Here is a 21,088-nt window from a genome sequence, read left to right on the forward strand (position 1 = left end):
GGGGGTGTCTCAGAGAGGTTTGGGGGTCTCAGAGAGGTTTGGGGGTGTCTCAGGGGGTTTGGAGGGGTCTCAGGGAGGTTTGGGGGTGTCTCAGGGGGTTTGGAGGCATCTCAGGGGGTTTGGGGGTGTCTCAGGGGGTTTGGGGGTGTCTCAGGGGGGTTTGGGGGTGTCACAGGGGGTTTGGGGGTGTCTCAGGGGGTTTGGAGGTGTCTCAGAGGGGTTTGGAGGTGTCTCAGGGGATTTGGGGGTGTCTCAGGGGGGTTTGGAGGTGTCTCAGAGGGGTTTGGGGGTGTCTCAGGGGATTTGGAGGTGTCTCAGAGGGGTTTGGGGGTGTCTCAGGGGATTTGGGGGTGTCTCAGGGGGGTTTGGAGGTGTCTCAGAGGGGTTTGGAGGTGTCTCAGGGGATTTGGGGGTGTCTCAGGGGGGTTTGGGGGTGTCTCAGGGGGTTTGGAGGTGTCTCAGGGGGGTTTGGGGGTGTCTCAGGGTGTTTGGGGGTCTCAGGGGGGTTTGGGGGTGTCTCAGGGGGGTTTGGGGGTGTCTCAGGGGGTTTGGAGGTGTCTCAGGGGGGTTTGGGGGTGTCTCAGGGGGGTTTGGGGGTGTCTCAGGGTGTTTGGGGGTCTCAGGGGGGTTTGGGGGTGTCTCAGGGGGTTTGGGGGTGTCTCAGGGGGGTTTGGGGGTCTCTGGGGGTTTGGGGGTGTCTCAGGGGGGTTTGGGGGTGTCTCAGGGGGATTTGGGGGTGTCTCAGAGAGGTTTTGGGGTGTCTCAGAGGGGTTTGGGGGTCTCTGGGAGTCCTGGAGAGGTTCCTGGAGGTCCTTGAGAGCTTTTTGGGGTTTTTTTTTGAGCCATCTCAGAGGAATTTGGAGCTTCTGGAGGCAGCTCCGGGGGCCTGGAGAGATCCCCCAGAGTCCCTGGAGGTGTCCGGGTGAAGTTTTGGGGTCCTGGAGGTGCCAGGAGGGGCTGGAGGGGTCTCTGGGGGGGTCTCTGGGGGTCTCCTGACCCCCGTGCCCCCTCCCCAGTATTACACCTTCGCCCGGCGCATGGCCCTGGCCAAGGCCTTCCCCGAGAGCTTCACCTACGAGCCCCCCGAGGCGGCGGCTGTGAGTCACCAAAACCCACAAAAAACCCCAAAAAACCCCCAAAAAACCCCCCAAAAAACCCCAAAAACCCCCCAAAAAACCCCAAAATCCCCCCAAAAAACCCCAAAAACCCCCCAAAAAAACCCAAAAAAACCCTAAAAAAACCCAAAAAACCCCCAAAACTCCCCTCAAAAAAACCCAAAACCACCCCAAAAATGCCCCAAAACCCCCAAAAAACCCCAAAATCCCCCCAAAAAACCAAAAAACCCCAAAATCCCCCCAAAAAAACCCCCAAAAACCCCCAAAACTCCCCCCAAAACCCCCCAGAAAAACCCAAAACCACCCCAAAAAAACCCCCAAAACCCCCAAAAAACCCCAAAATCCCCCCAAAAAACCAAAAAACCCCAAAATCCCCCCAAAAAAACCCCAAAACTCCCCCCAAAACCCCCCAGAAAAACCCAAAACCACCCCAAAACCCCCCCAAAACCCCCAAAAAACCCCAAAATCCCCCCAAAAAACCAAAAAACCCCAAAATCCCCCCAAAAAAACCCCAAAACTCCCCCCAAAACCCCCCAGAAAAACCCAAAACCACCCCAAAATACCCAAAAAAACCCCAAAAAACCCCCAAAACCCCCCAGAAAAACCCAAAACCACCCCAAAAACGCCCCAAAACCCCCAAAAAACCCCCAAAACCCCCCAAAAAAACCCCAAACCCCCCAAAAAACCCAAAACCCCCCCAAAAAACCCCCAAAAAACCCCAAAACCCCCCCAGAAAAACCAAAAACCACCCCAAAATACCCAAAAAAACCCCAAAAAACCCCAAACCCCCCAAAAAACCCAAACCCCCCCAAAAAACCCCCAAAACCCCCCCAGAAAAACCCAAATCCTCCCCAAAAAAACCCCAAAAACCCCCCAAAAAAACCCAAAAATTCTCCCCCCAAAACCCCAAACCTCCCAAAAAACCAAAAAAAAAACCCCAAAAACCCCAAAACCCCCCCAAAACCCCCGGGGGGACCCCCCTGAGCCCCCCACTCTTTTTGGGGCTCCCCTTTCTTCCCTTTTTCCCTTTTTTTCCCCTTTTCTCCCCCCTCCTTTTTCCCCTATTTTTTCTCCCTTTATTTCCCTTTTTTCCCCTCTTTTTTCCCCCTTTTTTTCCTTTTTTCCCCAATTTCCCCCCCTCTTTTTCCCCCTTTTTTTCCCCCACTTTTCCCCCCCTTTTCTGCTTTTTTCTCCCCCTCTTTTTTCTCCCTTTCTTCCTGACTTTTCCCCCCTTTTTTCCCTTTTTTCTCTCCTTTTTTCCCCATTTTTTCCTCTTTTTTTTCTCCCTCCCTTTCCCCCCTTTTTCCCTCTTTTCCCTCCATTTTTCCCCCTTTTTTTCCCCTCTTTTCCCCTCATTTTCTCCCCCACTTCCCCCCTTTTTTCCCTCCTTTTTCCCTCCATTTTTCCCTCCATTTTTTTCCCTTTTCCCTCCCCCTTTTTTTCCCTTTTTCCCTCTTTCCCCCTTATTTTCTCCCCCACTTTTCCACCCTTTTCTCCCCTTTTTTCCCCCCTTTTTTTCCCCTTTTCCCCCCATTTTTCCCCCCTTTTTCCATTCCTTTCCCCTTATTTTCTCTCCCACTTTTCCCCATTTTTTCCATCCTTTTTCCCCCTTTTCCCTCCATTTTTCCCCCATTTCCCCCCTCTTTTCCCCCCATTTTTTCCCTCTTTTCCCCTTATTTTCTCCCCCACTTCCCCCCCTTTTTTCCCTCCTTTTTCCCTCATTTCCCTCAATTTTTTTCCTTTCCCCCCCACTTTTTTTCCCTTTTTCCCTTGTTTCCCCTTATTTTCTCCCCCACTTTTCCACCCTTTTCTCCCCTTTTTTCCCTCCTTTTTTTCCCTTTTCCACCCCATTTTTCTCCCTTTTTCCCCCCACTTTTCCCCCCTTTTTCCATTCCTTTCCCCTTATTTTCTCCCCCACTTTTCCCCCTTTTTCCCTTCATTTTTCCCCCATTTTCCCCCTTTTTTTCCCTCTTTTCCCCTTATTTTCTCCCCCACTTCCCCCCTTTTTTCCCTCCTTTTTCCCTCTTTTCCCTCCATTTTTTTCCCTTTTCCCCCCCCTTTTTTTCCCTTTTTCCCTCTTTTCCCCTTATTTTCTCCCCCACTTTTCCACCCTTTTCTCCCCTTTTTTCCCCCCTTTTTTTCCCTTTTTCCCCCCACTTTTCTCCCTTCTTCCCCCACTTTTCCCCCCTTTTTCCATTCCTTTCCCCTTATTTTCTCTCCCACTTTTCCCCATTTTTTCCATCCTTTTTCCCCCTTTTCCCTCCATTTTTCCCCCATTTCCCCCCTCTTTTCCCCCCATTTTTTCCCTCTTTTCCCCTTATTTTCTCCCCCACTTCCCCCCTTTTTTCCCCCCTTTTTCCCTCTTTTCCCTCCATTTTTTTCCTTTCCCCCCACTTTTTTTTCCCTTTTTCCCTTGTTTCCCCTTATTTTCTCCCCCACTTTTCCACCCTTTTCTCCCCTTTTTTCCCTCCTTTTTTCCCTTTTCCCCCCAATTTTCTCCCTTCTTCCCCCCACTTTTCCCCCCTTTTTCCATTCCTTTCCCCTTATTTTCCCCCCACTTTTCCCCCCTTCTTCCCCCCACTTTTCCTTCTTTTCCCTCCATTTCCCCCCCTTTTTTCCCCATTTCCCCCCCTTTTTCCCCCCCTTTTTTCCCCATTTCCAATCCCGTTATTTAGTATTTATTATTATTATTATATTAGTATTATTATTATTATTAGTATATTATTATTATTATATTAGTATTTATTTTTTATTTTGGGGGGGGGGTCTCTCCCCGCAGGGTTTCCGCTACCCCCGCCCCGCCTCGGTTCCCCCCTCCCCGGCCCTATCGCGATTATCGAGCCCGCGACACAGCGACGACGAGGACGAGCGCTACGACGAGGAGGAGGAGGCGGCCAAGGACCGCGCCAACATCCGCCGCCCCCCGAGCCCCCCGGGGCTGCCCCCCACCCGCAACTGACCCCCCCAAACCCGGGGAGGGGTCTCCCCCTTCCCCTCCCCTCCCCCAGCGCTTCCTCAGGCTCATTTTGGGGTGGGGGTCCCCCAAAAAAAAAACCCCACCCCGCCCCCTCCCCACCTCGCTCATTCAGTGCCTGGGCTCCGCCCCCCCCCTCGGTGGGGAGGGGGGGGGGGTTTTTTTGGGGGGGGGGGGGGGTCGTTTTGGGGGGGGGGAGGGGCAGTTCTGCTTGTCCCCGCCCCTCCCCCACACTCACACTCCGCCCCCCCAAATGTGGGGCCGGGGGGGGGGGGCCCCGCATCCGTCCGACCCCCCCCGCCCCCCACGGATTAATAAAGGTGCTTCACAGCCCCCCCCGCTGAGGTTTTGGGGACCCCCACCCAAATTATGGGGACACCCTCAAATTATGAGGACCCCTCCCCAAATTATGGGGGACCCCTCCCAAAATTATGGGAACCCCCCCCCAAATTATGGGGGACCCCTCCCCAAATTATGGGGACCCCCCCTCAAATTATGGGGGACCCTCCCAAGTTATGGGAACCCCCCCCCAAATTATGGGGGACCCCTCCCCAAATTATGGGGACACCCCCAAATTATGGGGGACCCCCACCCAAATTATGGGGACACCCCCAAATTATGGGGACCCCCACCCAAATTATTGGGACCCCCCTCAAATTATGGGGACCCCCCACAACGAGGGGGGGGTCTCGGTTATGGGGCGGTTTTGGGGGGGGGTCCCAGTTGTGGGGTGGTTTTAAGGGACACCCCCTAATTAGGGGGTCTCTGTTAATTACCGGGTGGTTTTAAGGGAACCCCCCCTCCCCTAATTAGGGGGTCTCTGTTAATTACCGGGTGGTTTTAAGGGACCCCCCCCCTAATTAGGGGGTCTCTGTTAATTACCGGGTGGTTTTAAGGGACCCCCCCCTCCCCTAATTAGGGGGTTTCTGTTAATTACCGGGTGGTTTTAAGGGACCCCCCCTAATTAGGGGGTCTCTGTTAATTACCGGGTGGTTTTAAGGGATCTCCCCCCCTAATTAGGGGGTCTCTGTTAATTACCGGGTGGTTTTAAGGGACCCCCCCGGATGTGGGGGGGCGGTTTTGGGGTTCCCGCGCCCCCTGAGTCACCCCCGCCCCCGCCATGACGTCACCAAGGGGAGGGCGTGGCTGAGCAGACCATTTATGGTCAACGGGGGGCGTGGCCGCGTGGTGTTTATCAATGAAAGGGGCGTGACCGAGCGAACCATTTATAGCCACGAGGGGGCGTGGCTCCCAACGAAGGGGCGGGGCTTCCCCGTTGTTATGAGTGGCGGGGGGCGTGGTTTAGCGGAGGGGGCGGGGCCCGCGGGGGTTCCCCCGCCGGCGCGGGGCTGGGGGGGCTCAGAGCGGCCATGGGGGGGCTCGGAGCGGCCATGGGGGGTCCCAGGATCGGGCCCCTCCTGCTGCTCGTGGCTGGAGCGGGAGCGATGCTGCGGTGAGACACCCGGGGAGGGGTCCCGGGGGGGATTTGGGGGGGTCCCCCACACCTGGGGGTCACCTGGGGCTGGATCTGGGGGGCTGAACAACCCAGGTGGGGGTTTGGGGGGCTCCTCCGGACACCTGGATCCCCCCAGGTGAGGATTGCAGAGGGAATTTGGGGGGTTCCCCCACACCTGGGTGTCACCTGGGGCTGAATTTGGGGTGTTGAGCAACCCAGTTGGGGGTTTGGGGGGGTTTCTCTACCTGGAGACTCACCTGGAGTCTCTCTGGGTGGGGATTTGGGGGGTGCCCGACACCTGGATCCCCCCAGGTGAGGATTGGAGAGGGAATTTGGGGGTTCCCCCACACCTGGGTGTCACCTGGGTGTCACCTGGAGCAGGGTTTGGGGCGTTGAGCAACCCAGGTGGGGGTTTGGGGGGGTTTCTCTACCTGGAGACTCACCTGGAGCCTCTCTGGGTGGGGATTTGGGGGGTGCCCGACACCTGGATCCCCCCAGGTGAGGATTGCAGAGGGAATTTGGGGGGTCCCCCACACCTGGGTGTCACCTGGAGCTGGATTTGGGGCGTTGAGCAACCCAGGTGAGGGTTTGGGGGGTGCCGGACACCCAGGTGAGGATTGGAGAGGGAATTTGGGGGGTCCCCCCACACCTGGGGGGTGTTTGGGGCTGGATTTGGGGGGGTTTCTCTACACCTGGGGCCTCTCTGGGTGGGGATTTGGGGGGTGCCCGACACCTGGATCCCCCCAGGTGAGGATTGGAGAGGGAATTTGGGCTTTCCCGAACACCTGTGGCCCTCAGGTGAGGGGCTGGCAGGAATTTGGGGGTCCCCGAACCCCCCATTCTTCCCCGCTTGGGGAGGTTCGGTGGCGTTGGGGGTTTGGGGATGTCCAGGTGCCCCTCAGGTGAGGGGTTCCAGAACACCTGGGTGCCCCCAGGTGAGGTTTGGGGGGGATTTTGGGGGTTCCCCGCACACCTGAATCCCCCAGGTGAGGTTCTGGGGGTGAATTTGGGGGTTCCCCGGCTCCGTGGGTCCCCCCAGGTGTGCTTTGGGGGTGAATTTCGGGGTTCCCCGAACACCTGAATCCCCCAGGTGAGGTTCTGGGGGGGATTTTGGGGGTTCCCCGCACACCTGAATCCCCCAGGTGTGGTTTGGGGGGGGATTTGGGGGTTCCCCGCACACCTGAATCCCCCAGGTGAGGTTTGGGGGTTCCCCGAACACCTGAATCCCCCAGGTGTGGTTTGGGGGGGGATTTGGGGGTTCCCCGCACACCTGAATCCCCCAGGTGAGCTTTGGGGGTGAATTTGGGGGTTCCCCGAACACCTGAATCCCCCAGGTGAGGTTTGGGGGGGGGATTTGGGGGTTCCCCGCACACCTGAATCCCCCAGGAGAGGTTTTGGGGGTGAATTTGGCGGTTCCCCGCACACCTGAATCCCCCAGGTGAGGTTCTGGGGGTGAATTTGGGGGTTCCCCGCACACCTGAATCCCCCAGGTGAGGTTCTGGGGGTGGATTTTGGGGTTCCCCGAACACCTGAATCCCCCAGGTGAGGTTTGGGAGGGGATTTGGGGGTTCCCCGGCTCCGTGGGTCCCCCAGGTGAGGTTCTGGGGGTGAATTTTGGGGTTCCCCGCACACCTGAATCCCCCAGGTGAGGTTCTGGGGGTGAATTTGGGGGTTCCCCAGCACCTGAATACCCCAGGTGAGGTTTTGGGGGTGAATTTGGGGGTTCCCCGCACACCTGAATCCCCCAGGTGAGGTTTGGGGGGGGATTTGGGGGTTCCCCAAACACCTGAATCCCCCAGGTGAGGTTCTGGGGGTGAATTTTGGGGTTCCCCGCACACCTGAATCCCCCAGGTGAGGTTTGGGGGGTGAATTTGGGGGTTCCCCGCACACCTGAATCCCCCAGGTGAGGTTCTGGGGGGGGATTTTGGGGTTCCCCGCACACCTGAATCCCCCAGGTGAGCTTTGGGCTCCCAGGTGAGGCCGGGCGGGGGCAGGAGCCGGTCGGACCCGCTCGGCCCCGGCCCCACCCGCCAGGGCGCGACCCCTCCCCGTGACCTCTGACCCCGGGGGTCACCCTGGGGGTGCCTCCACAATTTGGGGGGACCCTCCCCTCCCCCACACCTCCATTAACCCCCTCCCCCCCCCCCGCACCCCAATTAAAGCCCGGGGGAGGCGGCTCCGCGAGCCCCTCATTAACCGCCCCCGCCCCGCCCAGCGCTCCCCTTCATTAGCATAATTGCTGCCATTAAGCTCATTAAGCTCATTAGGCTCATTAACTCTGCGGTGGGGCCCCCCCCCCCCGTTAACCCTTCCCTCTCCCCCGCAGCATCCCCCTGGAGAGGGGGCCCTGGGTGCCCCCCAAATTTTGGGGGAGCGGGGGGGGCCCCCGCAGCCGCAGTGGGGGAGGGGCGGCGGCTCCCGCGCGGCTCCACAACTACATGGACGTGAGTGGGGGAGGGGCGGGGGGACAGGGACCCCCGGGGGGGGGGGGGGACACAGGTGAGGGGGACATCGGGGAGGGGTCCCGGGACCTTGGGGACATCGAGGGGGGGGTCCCGGGGTCCTTGGGGACATCGGGGAGGGGTCCCAGGGTCCTTGGGGACATCGAGGGGGGGTCCCGGAGTCCTTGGGGACATCGGGGAGGGGTCCCAGGGTCCTTGGGGACATCGAGGGGGGGTCCCGGAGTCCTTGGGGACATGGGGAGGGTGGGGCACAGTGACATGGGGGGGTCTTGGGGTCCTTGGGGACATGGGGGGGGGGGTCCCAGGGTCCTTGGGGACATCGGGGAGGGGTCCCGGGACCTTGGGGACATCGGGAGGGTGGGGGAGAGTGACATGGGGGGGTCTCGGGGTCCTTGGGGACATGGGGGGGGGGGGGTCTTGGGGTCCTTGGGGACATGGGGGGGGTGGGGGACAGTGAGATGGGGGGGGGTCCCAGGATCGAGAGGGGTCCCAGGACCTTGGGGACATCGAGGGGCGGGTCCCGGGACCTTGGGGACATCGCGGGGAGTGGTCCCAGGGTCCTTGGGGACATCGGGAGGGGTGGGGGACAGTGACATGGGGGGGGTCTCGGGGTCCTTGGGGACATCGAGGCTGGGGGTTCCAGGACCTTGGGGACATCCGGGGGGGGGTCTCGGGGTCCTTGGGGACATCGCGGGGGGTTCCCAGGACCTTGGGGACATCGAGGGGGGGGTCTCGGGGTCCTTGGGGACATCGAGGGAGGTGGGGGAGAGTGACATGGGGGGGGTCTCGGGGGACATGGGGGGGTGTCCCAGGGTCCTTGGGGACATCGCGGGGCGGTCCCGGGGTCCTTGGGGACACGGGGGGGGGTGGGGGAGAGTGAGATGGGGGGGGGTCCCAGGATCGAGGAGGGGTCCCAGGACCTTGGGGACATCTCGGGGTGGTGGTGGTGAGGGGGGGGCGGGGCTGGTTTGGGGACCTCGGGGGGACACCCCCAGGTGACGGCGCGTGCCTGTCCCCCCCCTCCCCCCCTCCCCAGGCCCAGTACTACGGGACCATCTCGCTGGGGACCCCTCCCCAAAATTTCCGCGTCATTTTCGACACGGGCTCGGCCGATCTGTGGGTGCCCTCCTCGCGCTGCTGCCTGCTCTACCTGGCCTGCTGTGAGGGGCGGGGCTTCCGGGGGGCGGGGCACGGGCGGGCGTGGTCTGGGGGGAATGGGCGTGGTTTGGCTCGGGGGCGTGGTCTGGGGCAGGGCGCGGTTAAAGGCCGAGTGGGGGTCTGGAGGGGCGGGGTTATGGAGTGGGCGTGGCCTGAGGGGCACGGGAATTATTCAGGCAGAGTGGGCGTGGTCTGAGGGAGATGCGCGCGGTTTAAGAGGAGTGGGCGTGGTCTGAGGGGAATGCGCGCGGTTTAAGAGGAGTGGGCGTGGTCTGAGGGGAATGCGCGCAGTTTAAGAGGAGTGGGCGTGGTCTGAGGGGAATGCGCGCAGTTTAAGAGGAGTGGGCGTGGTCTGAGGGGAATGCGCGCAGTTTAAGAGGAGTGGGCGTGGTCTGAGGGGAATGCGCGCAGTTTAAGCGGAGTGGGCGTGGTCTGCGCGGAGTGGGCGTGGTCTGCGCGGAGTGGGCGTGGCCCGAGGGGACTGACCGTGGCCCCCCCCCCGTGTCCCCCCTCCCCTCAGGGCTGCACCCCCATTACCAGCCCGGGCTGTCCTGCACCCACCGGGCCAACGGCACCGCCTTCGCCATCAGCTACGGCAGCGGCAGCCTGAGGGGCTTCCTGAGCACCGACACCCTGACGGTGGGCTGGGGTCCCTGTGGGGAGGGGTCTCAGGGGCTTCCTGAGCACCGACACCCTGACGGTGGGCTGGGGTCCCTGTGGGGAGGGGCTTCCTGAGCACCGACACCCTGACGGTGGGCTGGGGTCCCTGTGGGGAGGGGTCTCAGGGGCTTCCTGAGCACCGACACCCTGACGGTGGGCTGGGCTCAATGTGGGGAGGGGTCTCTGAGCACCGAGACCCTGACGGTGGGCTGGGGTCCCTGTGGGGAGGGGTCCCGAGGGTCCCTGAGCACCGAGACCCTCAGGGTGCTGGACACAGGCTGAGTGGGTGGCACTGTGTCCCTGTCCCTGTCCCTGTGTCACTGTGTCACCGTGTCACCGTGTCACCATGTCACTGTGTCACCGTGTCCCTGTCCCTGTGTCACCGTGTCACTGTGTCCCTGTTCCCAGGTGTCCAACGTCTCGGTGCCCAACCAGACATTTGCCAAGGCCGTGTCACCGTGTCCCCATGTCCCCATGTCACCGTGTCCCTGTGTCACTGTCCCTGTCCCCAGGTGTCCAACGTCTCAGTGCCCAACCAGACACTGTCCCTGTGTCACTATGTCACTGTGTCACCGTGTCCCCATGTCACCGTGTCACCATGTCCCTGTGTCCCTGTGTCACCGTGTCACTGTCCCTGTCCCCAGGTGTCCAACGTCTCGGTGCCCAACCAGACGTTTGCCGAGGCCGTGTCACCGTGTCCCCGTGTCACTGTGTCACCGTGTCACCACACAGGTGTCCAACGTCTCGGTGCCCAACCAGATGTTTGCCAAAGCCGTGTCACTGTCACTGTGTCACCGTGTCCCCATGTCACCGTGTCACCGTGTCACTGTCCCTGTCCCCAGGTGTCCAACGTCTCGGTGCCCAACCAGACACTGTCCCTGTGTCACCATGTCACTGTGTCCCTGTGTCCCTGTGTCACTGTGTCCCTGTCCCCAGGTGTCCAACGTCTCGGTGCCCAACCAGACGTTTGCCGAGGCCGTGTCACTGTGTCCCCATGTCCCCATGTCCCCGTGTCACCGTGTCACCATGTCACTGTCCCTGTCCCCAGGTGTCCAACATCTCAGTGCCCAACCAGACGTTTGCCGAGGCCGTGTCACTGTGTCACCGTGTCCCCATGTCACTGTGTCACCGTGTCACTGTCCCTGTCCCCAGGTGTCCAACGTCTCGGTGCCCAACCAGACGTTTGCCGAGGCCATGTCACCGTGTCCCCGTGTCCCCGTGTCCCCGTGTCCCTGTGTCACCGTGTCACCGTGTCCCCACACAGGTGTCCAACGTCTCGGTGCCCAACCAGACGTTTGCCGAGGCCGTGTCACCGTGTCCCTGTGTCACCATGTCACCGTGTCCCCACACAGGTGTCCAACGTCTCGGTGCCCAACCAGACGTTTGCCAAAGCCATGTCACTGTCACTGTGTCACCGTGTCCCCATGTCACCGTGTCACCATGTCACTGTCCCTGTCCCCAGGTGTCCAACGTCTCGGTGCCCAACCAGACGTTTGCCGAGGCCGTGTCACTGTGTCCCCATGTCCCCATGTCCCTGTGTCACCGTGTCACCGTGTCCCCACACAGGTGTCCAACGTCTCGGTGCCCAACCAGACGTTTGCCAAGGCCGTGTCCCTGTGTCACCGTGTCACTGTCCCTGTCCCCAGGTGTCCAACGTCTCGGTGCCCAACCAGACGTTTGCCGAGGCCGTGGCCCTGCCGGGCCTGGCGTTCGCGGCCGCGCGTTTCGATGGCGTCCTGGGCCTGGCGTTCCCCGGCGCCGCCGCCGGCCCCGCGCGCCCGGTCTTCGACAACATGATGGAGCAGGGGCTGTTCCGCGACAACGTCTTCTCCTTCCGCCTGCGCAGGTACCGACCACACCTGGGGCACCCAAACGGAGCCCCGAAACGTCCCGAAATTACCCCAAAAAACACCCCTGAGACACCCAAACTGAGCCCCAAAACGTCCCGAAATTACCCCAAAATTACCTCAAATACACCCCAAATACACCCAAAACATCCCGAAATTACCCCAAAAAACACCCCTGAGACACCCAAACTGAGCCCTGAAACATCCCGAAATTACCCCAAAATTACCTCAAATACACCCCAAATACACCCAAAACATCCTGAAATTACCCCAAAAAACACCCCTGAGACACCCAAACTGAGCCCCAAAACATCCCGAAATTACCCCAAAAAACACCCCTGAGACACCCAAACTGAGCCCTGAAACATCCCGAAATTACCCCAAAAAACACCCCTGAGACACCCAAACTGAGCCCTGAAACATCCCGAAATTACCCCAAAAAACACCCCTGAGACACCCAAACTGAGCCCTGAAACATCCCGAAATTACCCCAAAAAACACCCCTGAGACACCCAAACTGAGCCCTGAAATGTCCTGAAATTACCCCAAAAAACACCCCTGAGACACCCAAACTGAGCCCCAAAACGTCCCGAAATTACCCCAAAAAACACCCCTGAGACACCCAAACTGAGCCCTGAAACGTCCCGAAATTACCCCAAAAAACACCCCTGAGACACCCAAACTGAGCCCCGAAACATCCTGAAATTACCCCAAAAAACACCCCTGAGACACCCAAACTGAGCCCCGAAACGTCCCGAAATTACCCCAAAAAACACCCCTGAGACACCCAAACTGAGCCCCAAAACGTCCCGAAATTACCCCAAAAAACACCCCTGAGACACCCAAACTGACCCCTGAAACATCCCGAAATAACCCCAAAAAATACCCCTGAGACATCCCAAATACACCCAAAACATCCCGAAATTACCCCAAAAAACACCACTGAGACACCCAAACTGACCCCTGAAACATCCCAAAATTACCCCAAAAAACACCCCTGAGACACCCAAACTGAGCCCCGAAACGTCCCGAAATTACCCCAAAATTACCTCAAATACACCCCAAATACACCCAAAACATCCTGAAATTACCTCAAAAACACCCCTGAGACACCCAAACTGAGCCCCGAAACGTCCCGAAATTACCCCAAAAAACACCCCTGAGACACCCAAACTGAGCCCCGAAATGTCCCGAAATTACCCCAAAAAACACCCCTGAGACACCCAAACTGAGCCCCGAAACGTCCCGAAATTACCCCAAAAAACACCCCTGAGACACCCAAACTGAGCCCCGAAACGTCCCGAAATTACCCCAAAAAACACCCCTGAGACACCCAAACTGAGCCCTGAAACATGCCGAAATTACCCCAAAATTACCTCAAATACACCCCAAATACACCCAAAACATCCCGAAACTACCCCAAAAAATACCCCTGAGACACCCAAACTGAGCCCTGAAACGTCCCGAAATTACCCCAAAAAATACCCCTGAGACACCCAAACTGAGCCCTGAAACATCCCGAAATTACCCCAAAAAACACCCCTGAGACACCCAAACTGAGCCCCGAAACGTCCCGAAATTACCCCAAAAAACACCCCTGAGACACCCAAACTGAGCCCCAAAATGTCCCGAAATTACCCCAAAATTACCTCAAATACACCCCAAATACACCCAAAACATCCTGAAATTACCCCAAAAAACCCCTGAGACATCCCAAATACACCCAAAACATCCCAAAAAATACCTCAAATACACCCCAAATACACCCAAAACATCCTGAAGTTACCCCAAAAAACACCCCTGAGACACCCAAACTGAGCCCCGAAACGTCCCGAAATTACCCCAAAAAACACCACTGAGACACCCCAAATACACCCAAAACATCCCGAAATTACCCCAAAAAATACCCCTGAGACACCCAAACTGAGCCCCAAAACATCCCGAAATTACCCCAAAAAACACCCCTGAGACACCCAAACTGAGCCCCGAAACGTCCCGAAATTACCCCAAAAAACACCCCTGAGACACCCAAACTGAGCCCCAAAATGTCCCGAAATTACCCCAAAATTACCTCAAATACACCCCAAATACACCCAAAACATCCTGAAATTACCCCAAAAAACCCCTGAGACATCCCAAATACACCCAAAACATCCCAAAAAATACCTCAAATACACCCCAAATACACCCAAAACATCCTGAAGTTACCCCAAAAAACACCCCTGAGACACCCAAACTGAGCCCCGAAACGTCCCGAAATTACCCCAAAAAACACCACTGAGACACCCCAAATACACCCAAAACATCCCGAAATTACCCCAAAAAATACCCCTGAGACACCCAAACTGAGCCCCGAAACGTCCCGAAATTACCCCAAAATTACCTCAAATACACCCCAAATACACCCAAAACATCCTGAAATTACCCCAAAAAATACCCCTGAGACACCCAAACTGAGCCCCGAAACGTCCCGAAATTACCCCAAAAAACACCCCTGAGACACCCAAACTGAGCCCCAAAACGTCCCGAAATTACCCCAAAAAACACCCCTGAGACACCCAAACTGAGCCCCGAAACGTCCCGAAATTACCCCAAAAAACACCCCTGAGACACCCAAACTGAGCCCCGAAACGTCCCGAAATTACCCCAAAATTACCCCTGAGACACCCAAACTGAGCCCCAAAACATCCCGAAATTACCCCAAAAAACACCCCTGAGACACCCAAACTGAGCCCCGAAATGTCCTGAAATTACCCCAAAAAACACCCCTGAGACACCCAAACTGAGCCCTGAAATGTCCTGAAATTACCCCAAAATTACCTCAAATACACCCCAAATACACCCAAAACATCCCGAAATTACCCAAAAATTACCTCTGAGACACCCCAAATACACCCAAAACATCCTGAAATTACCCAAAAATTACCCCTGAGACCCCCAAATCCCCCCCAGGACCCCTCCTGCGACCCCCAAATCCCCCCTGGGACCCCCAAATCCTCTCTGGGACCCCTCTGGAACCCCCAAATCCTCCCTGGGGCTCCTCTGAGACCCCCAAATCCCCATCTGGGACCCCCCAAATCCCCCCCATGACCCCTCCTGGGACCCCCAAATCCCCCCCGGGACCCCCAAGCCCCCCCTGACGCCCCCCAAATTCTGCCCGGGGGGCGCAGTGGGGCGTCGGAGGGCGACGGGGGGGAGCTGCTTTTGGGGGGCATCGACGAGGGACAGTTCCAGGGACCCCTGCACTACATCCCCGTGTCCCGAAAGAGCTACTGGCAGGTGCACATGGACAGGTGAGACCCCCCAAATCCCCCCAAAATCCCCCCAAATCCCCCTCAAATCCTCCCCAAAATCCCCACAAAATCCCCCTAAAATCCTCCTCAAATTCCCCCCAAAATCCCCCCAAAATCCCCCCCAAAATCCCCCCCAAATCCCCCTCAAATTCCCCCAAAATCCTCCCAAAATCCCCCTCAAATTCCCCCAAAAATCCCCACAAAATCCCCCCAAAAATCCCCACAAAATCCCCCTCAAATTCCCCCAAAAATCCCCACAAAATCCCCCTAAATCCCCCCAAATCCCCCCAAATTCCCCCCTAAATCCTCCCAAAATCCCCCCAAATCCCCCCCAAAATCCTCCCAAAATCCCCCTCAAATTCCCCCAAAAATCCCCACAAAATCCCCCTCAAATTTCCCCAAAAATCCTCCCCAAATCCCCCCAAATTCCCCTCAAATACCCCCCAAAATCCTCCCAAAAATCCCCCTAAAATGCCCCCCAAATACCCCCCAAAATCCCCCTAAAATGCCCCCCAAAATCCCCCTCAAATTCCCCCAAAAATCCCCACAAAATCCCCCTCAAATTTCCCCAAAAATCCCCACAAAATCCCCCTCAAATTTCCCCAAAAATCCTCCCCAAATCCCCCCCAAATTCTACCCAAAATCCCCCTAAAGTCCCCCCGAAATCCCCCTCAAATCACCCCTGAAATCCCCCTAAAATTCCCCTCTAAATCCCCCTAAAATCCCCCCCAAAATACCCCAAAAATCCTCCCAAAATCCCCCCCCAAATCCCCCTAAAATTCCCCCAAATTCCCCCCAAAATCCCCCTAAAATCCCCCCCGAGATCCCCCCCAAAATCCCCCCGAATTCCACTGAATCCCCCCCAAAATCCTCCCCAATCCCCCCCAAAATCCCCCCTGAATCCCCCCCGAGAACCCCCAAATCCCTCCAGATCTCCCCCAAATCCACTCCGACCCCTTGAACCGCCCCCAAATCCCCCCCAAATCCCCCCCAAATCCCCCCCAACTGCCCCCTGACCCCCCCAACTGCCCCCAAAGCCCCCCTAAATGCCCCCAAATCCCCCCAAATCCCCCCCAAATCCCCCCAACTGCCCCCTGACCCCCCCAACTGTCCCCAAATCCCCCCTAACTGCCCCCAAATCCCCCCCAATCCCCCCCAAATCCCCCCCAACTGCCCCCTGACCCCCCCAACTGCCCCCAAAGCCCCCCTAAATGCCCCCAAATCCCCCCTTAAAAGCCCCCCGACCCCTCTAAATGCCCCCAAATCCCCCCTAAATGCCCCCTGACCCCCCCAACTGTCCCCAAATCCCCCCTAAATGCCCCCAAATCCCCCCAACTGCCCCCAAATCCCCCCTAAATCCCCCCAAATCCCCCCCAAATCTCCCCCAAATCCCCCCAACTGCCCCCTGACCCCCCCCAACTGCCCCCAAATCCCCCCTAACTGCCCCCAAATCCCCTCCAAATCCCCCCTAACTGCCCCCAAATTCCCCCCAAATCCCCCCTAACTGCCCCCAAATCCCCCCTTAAAAGCCCCCAAATCCCCCCTAACTGCCCCCAAATCCCCCCTAACTGCCCCCAAATCCCCCCTAACTGCCCCCAAATCCCCTAACTGTCCCCAAATCCCCCCCAACTGTCCCCAAATCCCCCCAAATCCCCCCCAACTGCCCCCAAATCCCCCCCAACTGCCCCCAAATCCCCCCCAAATCCCCCCTAACTGCCCCCAAATTCCCCCTAACTGTCCCCAAATCCCCCCAAATCCCCCCCAAATCCCCCCAACTGTCCCCTGACCCCCCCAACTGCCCCCTGACCCCCCCAACTGTCCCCAAATCCCCCCAAATCCCCCCAACTGTCCCCAAATCCCCCCCAAATCCCCCAAATCCCCCCTAACTGCCCCCAAATCCCCCCTTAAAAGCCCCCCGACCCCTCTAAATGCCCCCAAATCCCCCCTAACTGCCCCCAAATCCCCCCTAAATCCCCCCAAATCCCCTCTAAATGCCCCCAAATCCCCCCAACTGCCCCCAAATCCCCTAACTGTCCCCAAATCCCCCCCAACTGCCCCCAAATCCCCCCCAACTGCCCCCCCCGACCGCTCCCCTCCCCCCCAGGCTGTCCGTGGGGTCCCCGGGGGTCGCGGGGTGCCGGGACCCCCCCCTGTGCGGGGGTGGCTGCGAGGCCATCGTGGACACGGGGACATCGCTGATCACCGGGCCCAGCGCAGAGGTGGCCGCGCTGCACCGGGCGCTGGGGGGGTCCCGCACGGCGGGGGGGCAGGTGAGGACCCCTCCCCAAATTCCCCCTGTCACCCTCAGGGTCCTGGGACACCTTGGGGTGGGGGTCCCTGAATGTCCCCCCAGGTCCTCTTTGGGTGGGGGTCCCTGGGTGTCCCCATTTGGGGGGGGGGTCTCTAAATGTCCCCTGTCCCCATTTGGGGTGGGGTCCCCATGTCAGTTTGGGGGGGGTCCCTGAGTGTCCCCTGTCCCCATTTGGGGTGGGGGTCCCTGAGTGTCCCCTGTCCCCATTTGGGGGGGGTCCCTGAGTGTCCCCTGTCCCTGTTTGGGGAGGGGGTCCCTGAGTCTCCACTGTCCCCATTTGGGGTGGGGGTCCCTGAGTGTCCCTTGGGGTGGGGGTCCCTGAGTGTCCCCTGTCCCCATTTGGGTGGGGGTCCCTGAGTGTCCCCTGTTCCTGTTTGGGGGGGGGTCCCTGAGTGTCCCCTGTCCCCATTTGGGGTGGGGGTCCCTGAGTGTCCCCTGTCCCCATTTGGGGGGGGTCCCCGTGTCAGTTTGGGGGGGTCCCTGAGTGTCCCCTGTCCCCATTTGGGGTGGGGGTCCCTGGGTGTCCCCTGTCCCCATTTGGGGGGTGGGGGTCCCTGAGTGTCCCCTGTCCCCATTTGGGGGGGTCCCTGAGTGTCCCCTGTCCCCATTTGGGGGGGATCCCTGAGTGTCCCCATTTGGGGGGTGGGGGGTCCCTGAGTGTCCCCTGTCCCCCCAGTACCTGCTGGACTGTGACAAGGTCCCGTCCCTGCCCAACGTCACCTTCGTCCTGGGCGGGAAGGAGTTCACGCTCGACCCCCGGCACTACGTGCTGCAGGTGTGACCCCCGTGTCACCTGAGTGTCACCTGAGTGTCACCTGAGTGTCACCTGAGTGTCACCTCTGTCACCTGTGTCACCTGAGTGTCACCTCTGTCACCTGAGTGTCACCTGTGTGTCACCTGTGTCACCTGTGTCATCCCTGTGTGTCACCTGAGTGTCACCTCTGTCACCTGTGTGTCACATGTGTCACCTGTGTGTCACCTGTGTCACCTCTGTGTCACCTGTGTCATCTGTGTGTCACCCCTGTGTGTCACCTGTGTCAGCTCTGTCACCTGTGTGTCACCTGTGTCACCTGTGTCACCTGTGTCACCTGTGTGTCACCTGAGTGTCACCTGAGTGTCACCTGTGTCACCTGTGTGTCGTCTCTGTCACCTGTGTGTCACCTGTGTGTCACCTGTATGTCACCTGAGTGTCACCTCTGTCACCTGAGTGTCACCTGTGTCACCTGTATGTCACCTGTGTCACCTGTGTGTCACCTGTGTCACCTGTGTGTCATCCCTGTGTGTCACCTGTGTGTCACCTGTGTCACCTGAGTGTCACCTGTGTCACCCCTATGTCCCCTCTGTGTCACCCCCATCCTTTTTTCCCCTCATGTCCCTCCCTGACTTCCCCATCCCTGCTGTCCCCACCCCTGTCCCCATCCCTGTCCCCATGTCCCCATGTCCCTGTCCCCTGTCCCCAGCTGTGACCCTGAGGCTGTCCCATGTCCCCGTGTCCCTGTCCCCATGTCCCTGTCCCCTGTCCCTGTCCCCTGAGGCTGTCCCGTGTCCCTGTCCCCATCCCTGTCCCCATGCCCCCACCCGTGTCCCCTCATGCTGTCCCCATGTCCCTGTCCCCTGTCCCCTGTCCCTGTCCCATGTCCCCACTCGTGTCCCAGAGGCTGTCCTGTGTCCCCACTCATGTCCCCGTGTCCCTGTCCCTGTCCCCATGTCCCCTGTCCCTGTCCCTGAGGCTGTCCTGTGTCCCCCTGTCCCCTGTCCCCTGTCCCTGTCCCCTGTCCCCTGTCCCTGTCCCCTGTCCCTGTCCCCATGTCCCTGTCCCTGAGGCTGTCCCCTGTCCCTGTCCCCATGTCCCCTGTCCCTGTCCCCTGAGGCTGTCCCCTATCCCCATGTCCCTGTCCCCATGTCCCCTGTCCCCTGTCCCTGTCCCCTGTCCCTGTCCCCTGAGGCTGTCCGTGTCCCCATGTCCCTGTCCCTGCCCCTGTCCCCTGTCCCCTGTCCCCTGTCCCCTGAGGCTGTCCGTGTCCCCTGTCCCCTGTCCCCTGTCCCTGTCCCCTGTCCCTGAGGCTGTCCCTGTCCCCTGTCCCCTGTCCCTGTCCCCTGTCCCTGTCCCCTGAGGCTGTCCTGTGTCCCCTGTCCCCTGTCCCTGTCCCCTGTCCCTGAGGCTGTCCCTGTCCCCTGTCCCCTGTCCCTGTCCCCTGTCCCTCTCCCCTGTCCCCTGAGGCTGTCCGTGTCCCCGCAGGTGTCACAGTGGGGGACCCCCACGTGTGTCAGCGGTTTCATGGCCCTCGATGTCCCCCCGCCCGCGGGTCCCCTCTGGATCCTCGGGGACGTTTTCCTGGCGCGTCACTACGCCGTGTTCGACCGGGACCGCGCCCGCGTGGGGCTGGCCCCCAGCAAGTGACACCTGGGGACACCTGGGGACACCTGGGGACACCTGGGGACACCTGGGAGACACCTGGGGACACCTGGATCCCCAGCAAGTGACACCTGGGGACACCTGGGGACACCTGGGGAACACCTGGGAGACACCTGGGAGACACCTGGGGACACCTGGGGACATCTGGGGACACACCTGGGGACACCTGGGGACACACCTGGGGACACCTGGGGACACCTGGATCCCCAGCAAGTGACACCTGGGCACACCTGGGGATACCTGGAGTTACCTGGGGAACACCTGGGGACACCTGGAGACACCTGGGGACACCTGGATCCCCAGCAAGTGACACCTGGGCACACCTGGGAACAGCTGGGGACACCTGGGAGATACCTGGGGGCACCTGGGGACATCTGGGGACAGCTGGGAGATACCTGGGGACACCTGGGGAACATCTGGGAGTCACCTGGGGATACCTGGGGACACCTGGGGATACCTGGGAACACACCTGGGAACACCTGGGGACAGCTGGGGACACCTGGGGACACCTGGGAACACCTGGGGACAGCTGGGAACACCTGGGGAAACACCTGGGGACACCTGGGGACAGCTGGATCCCCAGCAAGTGACACCTGGGGACACCTGGGGGGCCTTGGTGACACCCCAGGACCCCCAAGAACACCTGGGGACACCTGGGGGGCACCTGGGAGCCACCTGAGTGCCCTTGGGGACCACCTGGATCCGCTTGGGGACCACCTGGCCGCCCACACCAAGGATCCCTGGGGACCCCCAACCCCTGCACCCCTCCAGGGACCCCCCCTGCCCCAGGTGACCCTTCCAGGTGTCCCCACCTGAGTGACCCCAGGGTCCTGTCTGGGCCCACCCCCCATTTCGGGGTCCCCTTTTGGGGGGTCTCCAATAAAGCTGCTGGTCTGGGGGCTCCTGGCGCTGGCTGTTCCCTTGGGAGACCCCTCCCCACTCCCGGACACCCCCAGGCCCCCGGGGCTTTGTCCCCAGTAGCCCCCAGTGCCCCCCCAGTAGCCCCCAGTGCCCCCCAGTAGCCCCCAGTGCCCCCCAATAGCCCCCAGTGCCCCCCAGTAGCCCCCGCTCCGCCCATGGGCGTGGCTTCACCTGTGGGGAATGAGGGGCGCGCCTGGTGGGCGGGGCTTGAGCACCTGTGTGGGCGGGGTCTCCGCCATGTGGGCGTGGTTTCGCTGTATGGGCGTGTCCATTGCTCAGTTTCCGCGCGGTTTCCCCTCACGGTGGGCGTGTCCCAACACTCCCCCCCCCCCGCGACTATCGCGACTATCGCGAGTGGTGATCAACGGGGAGGGGGAGGGGGGGCCGTCACCCATCGGAGTGGGCGTGGCTTCCCCTCACGATAGGCGTGGTTTCAAAAAGGCGGGCTTTTCCCCTCAGAGTGGGAGTGGCTTCC

The 21,088-nt window shown here is 59.8% G+C and overlaps 2 protein-coding genes across 4 annotated transcripts in view; both read left to right on the plus strand.

Annotated features, from left to right (window-relative positions):
* Window positions 1-4,422, plus strand: part of GYS1 (glycogen synthase 1) — a 40,316-nt gene extending 35,894 nt beyond the window's left edge. For all 3 annotated transcript variants that reach the window (XM_086871623.1, XM_086871624.1, XM_086871625.1), the window contains exons 16-17: window positions 1,017-1,097; window positions 3,895-4,422. In XM_086871623.1, coding sequence (XP_086727749.1) covers window positions 1,017-1,097; window positions 3,895-4,074 — 261 coding nt within the window. In that variant the 3' untranslated portion in view covers window positions 4,075-4,422. The remainder of the gene's footprint in view (window positions 1-1,016; window positions 1,098-3,894) is intronic.
* Window positions 4,423-5,459: 1,037 nt separating this feature from the next.
* Window positions 5,460-20,591, plus strand: LOC147647549 (cathepsin D-like). The gene is made up of 9 exons (XM_086871662.1): window positions 5,460-5,542; window positions 7,872-7,989; window positions 9,044-9,167; window positions 9,686-9,804; window positions 11,472-11,671; window positions 14,843-14,965; window positions 17,070-17,235; window positions 17,953-18,051; window positions 19,516-20,591. The coding sequence occupies exons 1-9, from the start codon at window positions 5,460-5,462 to the stop codon at window positions 19,675-19,677; spliced, it is 1,194 nt and encodes a 397-aa protein (XP_086727788.1). The 3' UTR covers window positions 19,678-20,591.
* Window positions 20,592-21,088: the final 497 nt, after the last annotated feature.

The sequence above is a fragment of the Cyanistes caeruleus genome, chromosome 36 (genome assembly GCF_971803275.1).
Source record: "Cyanistes caeruleus chromosome 36, bCyaCae1.hap1.1, whole genome shotgun sequence".
Taxonomy (NCBI): domain Eukaryota; kingdom Metazoa; phylum Chordata; class Aves; order Passeriformes; family Paridae; genus Cyanistes; species Cyanistes caeruleus.

Excerpts from the sequence above, each read along its gene's own strand:
- LOC147647549 (XM_086871662.1), top strand. The coding sequence starts at position 5,460 with ATGGGGGGGCTCGGAGCGGCCATGGGGGGTCCCAGGATCGGGCCCCTC. Across the intron at positions 5,543-7,871 it reads GGAGCGGGAGCGATGCTGCG|CATCCCCCTGGAGAGGGGGC; the intron begins GTGAGACACCCG and ends TCTCCCCCGCAG. Across the intron at positions 14,966-17,069 it reads TGGCAGGTGCACATGGACAG|GCTGTCCGTGGGGTCCCCGG; the intron begins GTGAGACCCCCC and ends CCTCCCCCCCAG.